Source organism: Pan troglodytes, chromosome 17, assembly GCF_028858775.2.
Source record: "Pan troglodytes isolate AG18354 chromosome 17, NHGRI_mPanTro3-v2.0_pri, whole genome shotgun sequence".
In the NCBI taxonomy this organism is placed as follows: domain Eukaryota; kingdom Metazoa; phylum Chordata; class Mammalia; order Primates; family Hominidae; genus Pan; species Pan troglodytes.
In genome coordinates, this window is record NC_072415.2 from 63,573,090 (window position 1) to 63,587,438 (window position 14,349).

The 14,349-nt window shown below is 36.8% G+C and overlaps 2 protein-coding genes across 23 annotated transcripts in view; one reads left to right on the top strand and one right to left on the bottom strand.

Annotated features, from left to right (window-relative positions):
• The window catches only part of DCC (DCC netrin 1 receptor), a 1,196,048-nt gene that overhangs the window by 1,174,195 nt on the left and 7,504 nt on the right, over window positions 1-14,349 (top strand). For all 19 annotated transcript variants that reach the window (XM_512137.8, XM_063795721.1, XM_063795722.1 and 16 more), the window contains one exon: window positions 12,621-12,763. In XM_512137.8, the coding sequence (XP_512137.2) occupies window positions 12,621-12,763 (143 nt within the window). The remainder of the gene's footprint in view (window positions 1-12,620; window positions 12,764-14,349) is intronic.
• The window catches only part of LOC104003155 (uncharacterized), a 569,073-nt gene that overhangs the window by 33,255 nt on the left and 521,469 nt on the right, over window positions 1-14,349 (bottom strand). The gene's annotated exons all lie outside the window — the stretch shown is intronic.

The following is a 14,349-nucleotide window of genomic DNA, read 5'->3' on the forward strand; positions in this document are numbered from 1 at the left end:
TTTTTCAGCACCACACCACACCTATTCCAAAATTGACCACATACTTGGAAGTAAAGCTCTCCTCAGCAAATGTAAAAGAACAGAAATTATAACAAACTATCTCTCAGACCACAGTGCAATCAAACTAGAACTCAGGATTAAGAAACTCACTCACAACCGCTCAACTACATGGAAACTGAACAACCTGCTCCTGAATGACTATTGAGTACATAATGAAATGAAGGCAGAAATAAAGATGTTCTTTGAAACCAATGAGAACAAAGACACAACATACCAGAATCTCTGGGACACATTCAAAGCAGTGTGTAGAGGGAAATTTGTAGCACTAAATGCCCACAAGAGAGAGCAGGAAAGATCCAAAATTGACACCCTAACATCACCATTAAAAGAACTAGAAAAGCAAGAGCAAACACATTCAAAAGCTAGCAGAAGGCAAGAAATAACGAAAATCAGAGCAGAACTGAAGGAAATAGAGACACAAAAAACCCTTCAAAAAATTAATGAATCCAGGAGCTGGTTTTTTGAAAGGATCAACAAAATTGATAGACCGCTAGCATGACTAATAAAGAAAAAAAGAGAGAAGAATCAAATAGACACAATAAAAAATGATAAGGGGGATATCACCACCAATCCCACAGAAATACAAACTACCATCAGAGAATACTACAAACACCTCTGAGCAAATAAACTAGAAAATCTAGAAGAAATGGATAAATTCCTCGACACATACACTCTCCCAAGACTAAACCAGGAAGAAATTGAATCTCTGAATAGACCAATAACAGGATCTGAAATTGTGGCAATAATCAATAGCTTACCAACCAAAAAGAGTCCAGGACCAGATGGATTCACAGCCAAATTCTACCAGAGGTACAAGGAGGAACTGGTACCATTCCTTCTGAAACTATTCCAATCAATAGAAAAAGAGGGAATCCTCCCTAACTCATTTTATGAGGCCAGCATCATTCTGACACCAAAGCCAGGCAGAGACACAACAAAAAAAGAGAATTTTGGACGAATATCCTTGATGAACATTGATGCAAAAATCCTCAGTAAAATACTGGCAACACGAATCCAGCAGCACATCAAAAAGCTTATCCACCATGATCAAGTGGGCTGCATCCCTGGGATGCAAGGCTGGTTCAATATACGCTAATCAATAAATGTAATCCAGCATATAAACAGAGCCAATGACAAAAACCACATGATTATCTCAATAGATGCAGAAAAAGCCTTTGACAAAATTCAACAACCCTTCATGCTAAAAACTCTCAATAAATTAGGTATTGATGGGATGTATTTCAAAATAATAAGAGCTATCTATGACAAACCCACAGCCAATATCATACTGAATGGGCAAAAACTGGAAGCATTCCCTTTGAAAACTGGCACAAGACAGGGATGCCCTCTCTCACCACTCCTATTCAACATAGTGTTGGAAGTTCTGGCCAGGGCAATTGGGCAGGAGAAGGAAATAAAGGGTATTCAATTAGGAAAAGAGGAAGTCAAATTGTCCCTGTTTGCAGACAACATGATTGTATATCTAGAAAACCCCATCATCTCAGCCCAAAATCTCCTTAAGCTGATAAGCAACTTCAGCAAAGTCTCAGGTTACAAAATCAATGTACAAAAATCACAAGCATTCTTACACACCAACAACAGACAAACAGAGAGCCAAATCATGAGTGAACTCCCATTCACAATTGCTTCAAAGAGAATAAAATACCTAGGAATCCAACTTACAAGGGATGTGAAGGACCTCTTCAAGGAGAACTACAAACCACTGCTCAAGGAAATAAAAGAGGATAAAAACAAATGGAAGAACATTCCATGCTCATGGGTAGGAAGAATCAATATCATGAAAATGGCCATACTGCCCAAGGTAATTTACAGATTCAATGCCATCCCCACCAAGCTACCAATGCCTTTCTTCACAGAATTGGAAAAAACTACTTTAAAGTTCATATGGAACCAAAAAAGAGCCCGCATTGCCAAGTCAATCCTAAGCCAAAAGAACAAAGCTGGAGGCATCACACTACCTGACTTCAAACTATACTACAAGGCTACAGTAACCAAAACAGCATGGTACTGGTACCAAAACAGAGATATAGATCAATGGAACAGAACAGAGCCCTCAGAAATAATGCCGCATATCTACAACTATCTGATCTTTGACAAACCTGAGAAAAACAAGCAATGGGGAAAGGATTCCATATTTAATAAATGGTGCTGGGAAAACTGGCTAGCCATATGTAGAAAGCTGAAACTGGATCCCTTCCTTACACCTTATACAAAAATCAATTCAAGATGGATTAAAGACTTAAACGTTAGACCTAAAACCATAAAAACCCTAGAAGAAAACCTAGGCATTACCATTCAGGACATAGGCATGGGCAAGGACTTCATGTCTAAAACACCAAAAGCAATGGCAACAAAAGCCAAAATTGACAAATGGGATCTAATTAAACTAAAGAGCTTCTGCACAGCAAAAGAAACTACCATCAGAGTGAACATGCAACCTACAAAATGGGAGAAAATTTTCGCAACCTACTCATCTGACAAAGGGCTAATATCCAGAATCTACAATGAACTCAAACAAATTTACAAGAAAAAAACAAACAACCCTATCAAAAAGTGGGCAAAGGACATGAACAGACACTTCTCAAAAGAAGACATTTATGCAGCCAAAAAACACATGAAAAAATGCTCATCATCACTGGCCATCAGAGAAATGCAAATCAAAACCACAATGAGATACCATCTCACACCAGTTAGAATGGCAATCATTAAAAAGTCAGGAAACAACAGGTGCTGGAGAGGATGTGGAGAAATAGGAACACTTTTACACTATTGGTGGGACTGTAAAGAAGTTCAACCATTGTGGAAGTCAGTGTGGTGATTCCTCAGGGATCTAGAACTAGAAATACCATTTGACCCAGCCATCCCATTACTGGGTATATACCCAAAGGACTATAAATCATGCTGCTATAAAGACACATGCACACGTATGTTTATTGCGGCATTATTCACAATAGCAAAGACTTGGAACCAACCCAAATGTCCAACAATGATAGACTGGATTAAGAAAATGTGGCACATATACACCATGGAATACTATGCAGCCATAAAAAATGATAAGTTCATGTCGTTTGTAGGAACTTGGATGAAATTGGAAATCATCATTCTCAGTAAACTATCGCAAGAACAAAAAACCAAACACCGCATATTCTCACTCATAGGTGGGAATTGAACAATGAGAACCCATGGACACAGGAAGGGGAACATCACACTCTGGGGACTGTTGTGGGGTGGGGGGAGGCGGGAGGAATAGCATTGGGAGATATACCTAATGCTAGATGACGAGTTAGTGGGTGCAGCACACCAGCATGGCACATGTATACATATGTAACTAACCTGCACAATGTGCACATGTACCCTAAAACTTAAAGTATAATAATAATAATAAAAGGATAGAGGGTCTTCAATGTCAATGCCCAGTGTCAAGCCCAAGCAGGTTTAAAAACTTGAGTAGTGACCATTAGTACCTTAACCCTCTCGTCTCATTTTTCACAGACAGGTGGCCCAATGAAAGCCACGTTACTTGTGACTCAGAGTAGCCCTTTCTTACAATGGGAGGAGGAGAAAGGAGCAGAGAGGGGAGCAGGGCACCTCATCAGCATGTCCCCAGTGGGCAAATAGGCTGTTTCCCTTATTTTTGAGGAGAAATAAGAAGGTTGGGAGAAGAACACATTGTTTCTCTCCCCAGAAGTGGCATTTAGAGATGTTTATCACCCTTAAAGTACAATTCACATGGTAGACTAAAATGCCTTAAGATTGTTGCAAAATTTATAGTTTGAAATTCGATCACTTATGAGGGATGCCTGAGGCTATTGTGTCTGAGTAAATGCGGCTACTCTCTTTTTGTTCAATATTTGTTGAAGATAAAAAGGTAGAGTATTACACAAAGTTTCCCATACATATCTTTTATTTCTCCCATGCCCCCAAAAGCTCCTTGCCTATCAGAAGTGTAAATGATTATGTGACACTTCTATATCCGCCCCCAGATAACCCGAGCACAGGCTAGTTACTTAATAATAAGTATATGTAAGAATAATATTCTGGTTCACAGGGAAACTAGACTGAGAGAGTCCATTTCATTTTGTCTGGCATCACAGAATGGATCAGAGACAAAGCAGAGATAAGAACCCAGGCTTCTTCAAAGCCACCCTTTTTAACTTTGTTCTTAAGGGTAAAGGAATGGAAAATGAAGTAGGAAATAGGAAAAAGTGGGGAAGATGTGAGTTAATAGTGAAATCCAAACCATGCTATGCATTGGCCTCTGATCTGACCCCGGTGAGCCTTTTCAGAGCATTCCGGCTGCAGCCTAATGTTTCTCACCCCAAAAAATTATTTTACATGGGAAAACCTTCTGCAGAGAGATGCTAGCAGGAGTCTGCACCTGGCAGTCCTATATTATGTACCTAATGAGTAAATGAAATGTTTAATAACTGTACTGTGAAAATGAAGCTTAAAACAGTAAATTCCTGCTGAGGCTGCTCTTCTGCACCTGAGGCACACTGCTAGCCCATCTCAGAACTCCAGCCCATTTTTATTTTTTCCTCTTAGTGGGTCCTGCTGAGGAGATAACACTAAAACCAAAGCGATGCTCAATTAATTAGTTGTATATCAGTGTAAGAACATTTACTTAGCACATCAACAGCCAGCGTTCCACCAAAGGGTCGCCTGAAACTTCTCCAACATGCACCCTGGATAGGGGAAATTCTGCAGTGGCTTCAGACTGAACATTCGTAAATTTAAATTTGTCAATTAGCCATGGATCATTTAACCTCAGAAACGTAATACCACTTATTTTTAGTTAGAGTATCTGTTTGAAATACAAAAGCAGTAAAACCTTAATTGTTGGTATAGCTTTTCACTAATAATTTTAAGAAAAAAATGACAGAACATTTATTTTTTACAAAGCACTAGTTTAAAACTAAATTATTGCAATTTGAGTTAAGCTTTAACTGGCTGGAGATTCCTTCAGATTCAATGCATCAAGTAATTCTTCCTAAGTCTTAAGGAGAGGCAAGAAATCCAAATGTAAAGTTAAGTACAGGTAGAATAGCTATATTATCCTTGTGTAATTTTCATAGCTAATAACTTAAAAATTAAATTTCTTACATTTATAGACATACAGACCCCAAAATCCAAAGAAATTAGACTATTGAGCCAAGGTCACAAAACTAGGTCCTAGGCTAAAATGCTTCCTCAGTATCTGGAATATTTATTTGAGCACTCATTAAATACTTGGAATTTGTTGTATAGATCACACACAGTTTACCATCATTGAAAATAATAATATAGATCAGCTTAGACTTCAGAGTGGGAAACCTTTCATCTTTCAAGGCCTATTTGCAAAATGAAAGGTGATTTTTCCAACTTCTCAGAGCCCCAGTACTGATCCTCTTCTCACTAGCTCCCACCCAGCATGGAGCACCTCCTTCTCCCAAAATGAAGTGTTTTGTTTTTTTTTTTCTTAACCACATTTTGAAAATCACTTTTCATATTTGGGAGAGATCCCAGAGGACGCTGACTCCAAAATTGAGATTATATTCACAGCTAGGAGCCGTGGAAGAGATTCTTTTCATTTTCATTTTTCCTTTGACATATGTTTCTGATAGAGCTCATAGAAGTTTTATGAAAAGCGTTCATGTTTAGGCCAATTGTCAATGTTAAGTGTTGTTCTCCAAAGTGAATAAATAAATATGAAGCTTTCCCTGTAGCTACAATCTAGATCTACCAACATAGAAAAAGTCATCAAAAATTCTATCATTTCTTAACATTAAAGAACAGCACTTTGATATCTCAAAGTAATATGTTTTCAGTTTGTTTTTGTGTTTTTTCCTAATTGCCATAATTTCCATTAGTTCTTGGGTAGGATGGTGGCTCTCTTCTAGTGAGTCAAAACACTGCCAGGGACACCAAAGGCTCTCATGCCTCAAGGCAGTCCATTATCAAGAAGGAGTCACCAAGAATGGGTGAGGCCAGGGATGCATAAACAAAGTGGGCTTTAAACCTGGCTTCTGAAAGCAGTGTAGAAAAAAGCCAGTTAGTCTCCCAGGAAGTGTGGCAATGCCCCATTTCAATGTCAAAGTCTTTGAAATCTAGGAAAGCTTCATGTGGAGGAACAGATCGGGGTTAGGACAAATAGTCACCCGACAGTAGCAGTCAGTCCATCAGCAGATGAGAGGCCGCAATATGGTGTCCAGTATCCTGTTTGGATTGGACCATGCTCCAGGCCTCACTCACTAATCCACATGCCTGACGACTACATTGCCTTCTCATTTGAACATAGTCCATACCAGCAGACTGATTATTTTACATAAAAATGTTCATTTGGTTTAAATGGTGTAGAAGATGGATTGAGAATTTAGACACATGGGAAGGTGACTGATCAGGTCTCAGGCACAAGGCAAAAGATTAAAGGCATGTCTCATAGCCCCATGAAAGAACAGAGATGCAGACCAGAAAATCAAGAAAGAAGCCATTTATGCTTGGTGAGCTACAAGCACTTAAGGAAAAAGCACTGCTTGGTGAGCTTGTAGGGACCCAGATTTCACCAGTGCACAAGCTTGAAATATTGAACACTGAATCTACACACAAAAAAATACAAACATCATGTAGGGATGGAGTTATGCCCAACCAGGAACATGGTGTCTGCCTTCCGACAAAGGATGTTTTCATGGAAATCTTGGTTTTGAAACATTAATTTCCTTAACTAAAGGGCAATTTTGAGACCACAGTTGCCTAATTAGTTGTTAATAAATCTCTCCTGGGAAATTTCCCTCATACTCTTTCCTTTAATTGCCCTTTCAAGGAAAGGAAAGAAAAATATTTAAGTCCATAGAGTGTCCCAGTCAAATCCTGCTGACAATGAACTCTGGGAGGCTGTTTAAATTCTTTGCCTCTACTAGAGTTTTATTGAAATTAATTCTACCTTCCTCTCCAGGGACCTCAGTATTCTCTTCAACAAAATAAAAGGAAGGTCATTCGATGAGCTCCAAGAGCCCTCGTGGTTCCGGCATTCTAAATTTCTGTGATTCTATGAATATTACTTGAGAAAAGGCAGTCATCTGAGGTTTAAACACTCTGTGCGGTCTTTGAGCTGAGACAATGTCTTCGATTCCTTTTGTGAGGCTCACCATGTCTTGTACATTTGTTCAACACTCACTACATTTTGAATGTATAACTGTTGCCTGGGCACTAGAGAAAATCAATTATTATAAGGAACTTTCTAATGAGTTTGAGGGATGGTACTCTTTAGGCATGTCCATGCCCTATTGTAATAATAGGAGTGTGGTTGATGCAGTATGATACACATAGTGCAATACACCTAAGTGTTTGGAATTCTGGGAAGAAAATACACCATAAGAATGTATTTCCATCGTGATAACCATAGGCTATGCCTAGGAATTCATTTCTCTGCATGTAAAACTGACAAAAAAATTGTGATGAAGTACATGTTATGGAATTATATACAGCAGTCTGGTATATTCTAAAAGAATCTTTACTTTTACGTTTCTCAGAACAGGCACTGGCCCTACTTGAATTTCCTACATAGTAAGCTATGCCTATACCTTTCACTTTTTATTGTAGATACCTATGTTAGAGTGAATTGATTTTCAGAATGTGTTAAACATGCATTGCATGTGTTTGGTTACATATTAAATTGTAAATTTTCAGAAGTAGCTGAGTTTCTTAAACATGCTTTTAAAATGAAAAATTTTAAATAAAATAAATAGGTTTTATGATCAAGGGAGTCTAGGTCAAAAATAAGTAAAAGATGTGTGAAAAAATATATAGAGACAAATGTTCATTTTTAAAATGCAGCTGCTGTGTTAAACATAGGAAGGGATAAGAGCTAGCTTCTGGAAGGTGCTAAGAGGAACAGCTTTTGTGACAATAAAACTATTATAAATTCAGGTTTAATCAGAACATTGCAAGCATTCTTGAAGGGCATACAAACAAAATTCAGGCAACACAATTCAAAATACGTGGTTGGTAGATACCTTCTCAAGGTTTATGCCTCTTTTTAAAGCTTTTAAACTTTGTGAATTCCTTTTTAAACTTTATGCCTTCACTTAAATAATAACCTAAAATATCAACATGAATTTCACATGCTGGGTTATCTGTACCTGCCAAGGTTTTTAGTGGCTGCCTTCCTATTTGGGTTTACAATTAAGATGGCACCAGGAACACCGTGGTTATAGTCAGAAGTTTGAAAAAAAAAATGGTGTTTGAGTAGAGGTAAACCATTCACATCCAGTGAAGACCACCTGACATTACAGTCCCTGTATGAATGAGGTCTTGGCTATTGTTGAGTTAGAAAATCTTCACAGAATTAGAAAAAACTACTTTGAATTTCATGTGGAACCAAAAAAGGGCCCCTATAGCCAAGACAGTCCTAAGCAAAAAGAACAAAGCTGAAAGCATCATGCTACCTGACTGCAAACTATACTACAACGCTACAGTAACCAAATCAGCATGGTACTGGTACCAAAACAGAGATATAAACCAGTGGAACAGAACAGAGGTCTCAGAAACATCACCACACACCTACAACCATCTGATCTTTGACAAACCTGACAAAAAGCACTGGGGAAAGGATTCCCTATTTAATAAACGATGTTGGGAAAACTGGCTAGCCATATGCAGAAAACTGAAACCTGACCCCTCCTTACACCTTATACAAAAATTAACTCAAGATGGATTAAAGACTTAAATGTAAGACCTAAAACCATACAAACCCTGGAAGAAAACCTAGGCAATACCATTCAGGACATAGGCATGGGCAAAGACTTCATGATTAAATCACCAAAAGCAATGGCAATGAAAGCCAAAATTGACAAATGGGATCAAATTAAACTAAAGGGCTTCTTCATAGCAAAAGAAACTATCATCAGAGTGAACAGGCAACCTACAGAATGGGAGAAATTTTTTGCAGTCTATCCATCTGACAAAGGGCTAATATCCAAAATCTACAAAGAACTTAAACAAATTTACATGAAGAAAATACACAACCCCTTCAAAAAGTGGGCAAAAGATATGAACAGGCACTTCTCAAAAGAAGACATTTATGCAGCCAACAAACATGAAAAAAGGCTCATCATCACTGGTCATTAGAGAAATGCGAATCAAAATCACCATGAGATACCATCTCACACCAGTTAGAATGGCAATCATTAAAAAGTCAGGAAACAACAGATGCTGGAGAGGATGTGGAGAAATAGGAACACTTTTACACTGTTGGTGGGAGTGTAAATTAGTTCAGCCATTGTGGAAGACAGTATGGTGATTCTTCAAGGATCTAGAATTAGAAATGCCATTTGACCCAGCAATCCTATTACTGGATTCAAAGGATTATAAATCATTCTACTATAAAGACACAAGCACACGTATGTTTACTGTAGCACTATTCACAATAGCAGAGACTTGGAACCAACCCAAATGCCCATCAATGACAGACTGGATAAAGAAAATGTGGCACATATATACCATGGAATACAATGCAGCCATAAAAAAGGATGAGTTCATGTCCTTTGCAGGGACATGGATGAAGCTGGAAACCATCATTCTCAGCAAACTAACACAAGAACAGAAAACCAAACACCGCATGTTCTCACACATAAGTGGGAGTTGAACAATGAGAACACATGGACACAGGGAGGAGAACATCACACACTGGGCCTGTTGGGGGGCAGGGGGCTGGGGGAGGGATAGCATTAGGACAACTAATGTAGATGACAGGTTGATGGGTGCAGCAAACCACCATGGCACATGTATACCTATGTAACAAACCTGTACATTCTGCACATGTACTCCAGAACTTAAAGTATAAGAAAAAAAGAAGGGGGAGGCAGGAGAAAAGTATTAAATTTATATTAATAAAAAAAGAAATAGTAAAATTATGATTATCAGAGGCTGTGAGGTGAGAGGATTGAGGAGATGTTGGTCAAATGGTACAAAATTTCAGTTAGGAGGAATAAGTTCAAGAGATCCATTGTATATTGTGGCGATTAGAGTTAATAACTATATATTGTATACTTAAAAATTGCTAAGGATTGATTGAAAGTGTTCTCAACACAAAACATAAGTATGTGAAGTAATACATATGTTAAATAGCTTGATTTAGCCATTCTATAATGTATATACATGTATCAAAACATTATGTTTTACACCATAAATATATACTGTTTTTCCTTGTTGATTAAAAATAAAGAAAACAAGTTGTTGAATAAATGAAAAAAAAAAGAAGGAAAATGTTCATAATGAAAACTGGGCATGAATGACAAACCCAAAATGATTGCAATATAGCAACAGTATCAAATTCATATGGCAATTTTGTTTTAGCCCAACAATCTCATTTATCATATTAAATTAATTATTATAATCCAAATTGTACTATTTTCACAGGGTCTTTCTGTTTAACTTTAAATGTGTTTTTGTTTTATAGCATAGGATAAGAACTATAAGGTATGATGCTTATAGCAAGTTTTATATTTGTATATATTTTAAAAATATTGGAATACAGTATTTTAAGTAAATGCTGGAGTTGATTAAAGTCTTACTTTTCCCTTTAAATTCCAAGTCAGTTATGAGAAACAATGATAAAAAATGAGCTTTTATCCCCAGATTTATAGTCCTTGAACTAGATTTCATGTTCATTTATATTGCTTCCTCAAAAAACCCATGTAAATTGGATGGGCTAGGTCAACAAGCTAGTGATCATCCTTCATTTGCTCCATGGAGTTAGACAGATGTTGGTGCAAAACTCTTACACTGCCTGCCCATTCCTAAATGTGCGAATTTAGGCAAGTTACTTATTTTGTCTTTATTTTGGCACCCCCATGTGTGAACTGAGAATAAGAATACTTAGCAGGATTGTTTTGAAAAATAGTAAGATATAATATTATAATAAGATGATTAATATTAAAAATAGCCCTCATTGGATAACTATTATTGGCACCAACTCCCAGGCAACTTTTCACAGCATGAATAGTTAGCCCTCTTTGAACAAGTTACTAAGTATCAGCCACTTTAAATACATAATCTCATTTAATCCTAACAAATTACTAGTATCATTCCTATTTTGCAGATGAAAAACAGGCCAAGACAGGTTCAGTTGACAAGAAATTGCACAGATCTGAATGCAGACTGGACTTACTGTGAATCCCAAATTTTCCCTCACCATGTTATTTTGTCCAAAATGAAACTAAAATGCTTGGCATAGATCTAGACTTTTGTAGGCACTCAGTAAATATTATTTCCACTCTGAAGAAAACGATTCATGTTTCATTTCGCTTCTCATCAGAGGTACCACGAACAGAATATCACCCTTTTATGATAAATCACTCAAATTGCAGACTTTTGATCCCTAAAGTTCAAGAGTGAAAAGGTATAAATATGAAGAAATTTCATGTTAGGTCACGGGATGGGAAAAGATGCTTATGTCAGGATTTACCATTTCTAGTGACCAGCACCTAGCAGATTGCTGGTTTATTAGATTTATTTATTATTTTCATTGTTTCCTTCAGATGACTCCTATTTATCTGATTATAGAGTAACCTCTGAGCTTTATTAGCTAGAATTTTATTTTCCAAAGTGTAGTCCAACTTTTTCTTGGCAAAATATAGGACCCCATTAGAACCATTAGGACTAAAATGTCATCTCTCGTGATAGAAGAGAACTGAGGCCACTGTCTTTTCATGGCTTTCTCTAATACCTTTTCTGCTGAACTCTTGGTTACAATGCTAAGAATGACATAACCCCTTAGTTATGTGAGGTGTACTAGCTGATTCAATAAGCCTTTATGAAAGTTTTATTTTCAGCTATAAGGTCAAGGTTGTATTAGTGCTACAAGCTAAGCAGAATTTATAAGGCAAATTTCAGTTTCCTCCAAAAAGGCAGCCCTTATGTATAGGAGACAGAAATATCATCTATTTGATACTCAGCAGTGCCTCTTATGATTTTCATGAGCAGCAGAATGTCTTTTATTGACAAAAGCCATACAAAAAAAAACCAGAATTACATCTTTTTTGTTCCAAAATAGAATTAAAAATGATAGTCTATCAAATTAGCCATGATGGATTTTATTTTATTCTAACGTCTTATGCTCATTTGTAGACCAGAGCAACCATCTCTTCTAACTCTGCAAATCTTCCTTGGTTCTGCTATGCAACTTAGGGCTTATTTAGGTGGTTTAGCACAGGGCTTTCTGGCCCTAAGCCGAGACTGGCACCAAATAAGCTTGCCTGACACTTTATAGGGTGTGATGAACAGTCCAGAGCTCCCAGGCAACTTTCCACAGCATGATTTGGAATCTACTTGCAATTACATATGGCTAGTGGAGCTGCATCTGGAGAAGCCTAATCAGAATTTGTCTTCCATTTAGTAGAAATAAAACGAGCCCACTCATTGTGTCAGAATTCATCTTTACACTACAGAATGAGCAATAACCTAAAATCAATGCCAATCTCCTGGATATGGTGTATATACTTGAGAAAGTGTTCTGCAGAATGTTTTCTACATTACTTTCATCACTGTGTTTTCTATTTCAGGGCCCACTCTTCCTAAGACCCATGTGAAAACAGCCTCCCTTGGGTTGGCTGGAAAAGCAAGATCCCCTTTGCTTCCTGTGTCTGTGCCAACAGCCCCTGAAGTGTCTGAGGAGAGCCACAAACCAACAGAGGATTCAGCCAATGTAAGGGCATCTTTAAAATTCATGCTTCATCAAGGGACAGATTGACTGGCGCTGTGTAATAGCATCTAAACCAATGAGTACTGTCCATTCACCCCAGGCCATTGTTGTTCTTATTGTTGTTTGTTCTTCTGTTTTCCTGCACTTAAATATGAAGAGGAAATAAAAGCTATGAAAAAAAAATTATGTCAGAGACTTAGTTATGTAAAAAAGTTGATTCTTAAGGACAGTCTTAGAAATATGACCAGATAGCTACAGAACGTGTGGTTTTACACCCGTATATGTACATAATATATACATATACACATGATATACACATGGATACGTGTGTGTGTGTGTGTGTGTGTGTTTCTTTTCAATAGGAAGAAATACCTTGGCATTCTTGGAAATAAATAAGACTATATAACTCTTCTTCTTCCTTTTTTTTATTTTAAGAGACAGGGTCTTGCTGTGTTGCCCAGGCTGGAGTGTAGTGGCTATTCACAGGCACAATCATAGTGCACTACAGCCCTGAACTTCTTAGCTCAAGCAGTTCTCCTGCCTCAATTTCCCAAGTAGCTAAGACTATAGGTGCACATTACTACACCAACTTATACAGTTATTCTCTAAAATTAAAAAAATATAGTGACAAAAAGCTATATTATGAGGGCTTTTTGAAGTTATTATATATGTTACTTCTGAAATCATAAAATACCAGAAATATAGATTTGTGAAGGAGAAAATATAAAATAAAAAATTGAAGGAGTTTAAGTAATACAAAAAGGAAATGACATAATTAGAAAATAAGAAGGGAAAGTTTATTTAAAGACAGAAAAAGTTTTACTAAGGAAATAAGCTAAAAAGGGTTCCAGTTAGAAAACTCAGAAGGAACATCAATGGAGAAGGGGAAAAAATCAGAATTTTAAGAAAAAAGAAACATTTATCCCGAAAATGCACTGTAAAGGAGATTCAAAAAGACATTGCCTAAAGGCAGCTATTTATAGTACACTTTAGTTGTTTCTGAATATAATTCAAGAGAAAACATTTAAAAGAAGCCTAAGGAATTAACATATCAGACATCTTGAAAAATCAGGGCACTAGAAGAGAAAAAAGATGAAAAGAGCAGATTAAAATTCTATTTTGTTATTACATTTGGATCTTTTTTAAGCATAAATTATGAAATGAGAATAATCTGCCACCCTTCCAACTATCTTGTTTTCTTCATGCATAAATGAAGTCTTCTGCAAAATTTGCAAATAATGTATTGAAAAATAAATTTATAACAATATCAAGGAATAAGTAGGTCACATTTAATCAGTCCTCTGTAAGCAATGCAACTACCAGGTCTTTTATAAAAATTATACTTTCTTTTGATATCTGGTTGTTGTTAAAAACAAAGAATCATTTCATTTGAATGAAGAATAATACATTTTTCTTGACTTAATTTTTTTTCAATACTACAAACAATAAAATATTTTAACGACATAGAGATCAGGGAAGCTGAGTATGTGAGTGTGTCTGTAAATGTTTTGGCAGATGAGTGTTATCTACTTAACATACTTTTCAAAGATTCAAATTTATAAGACTCTAATGCACTTTTGTGCGTTAGA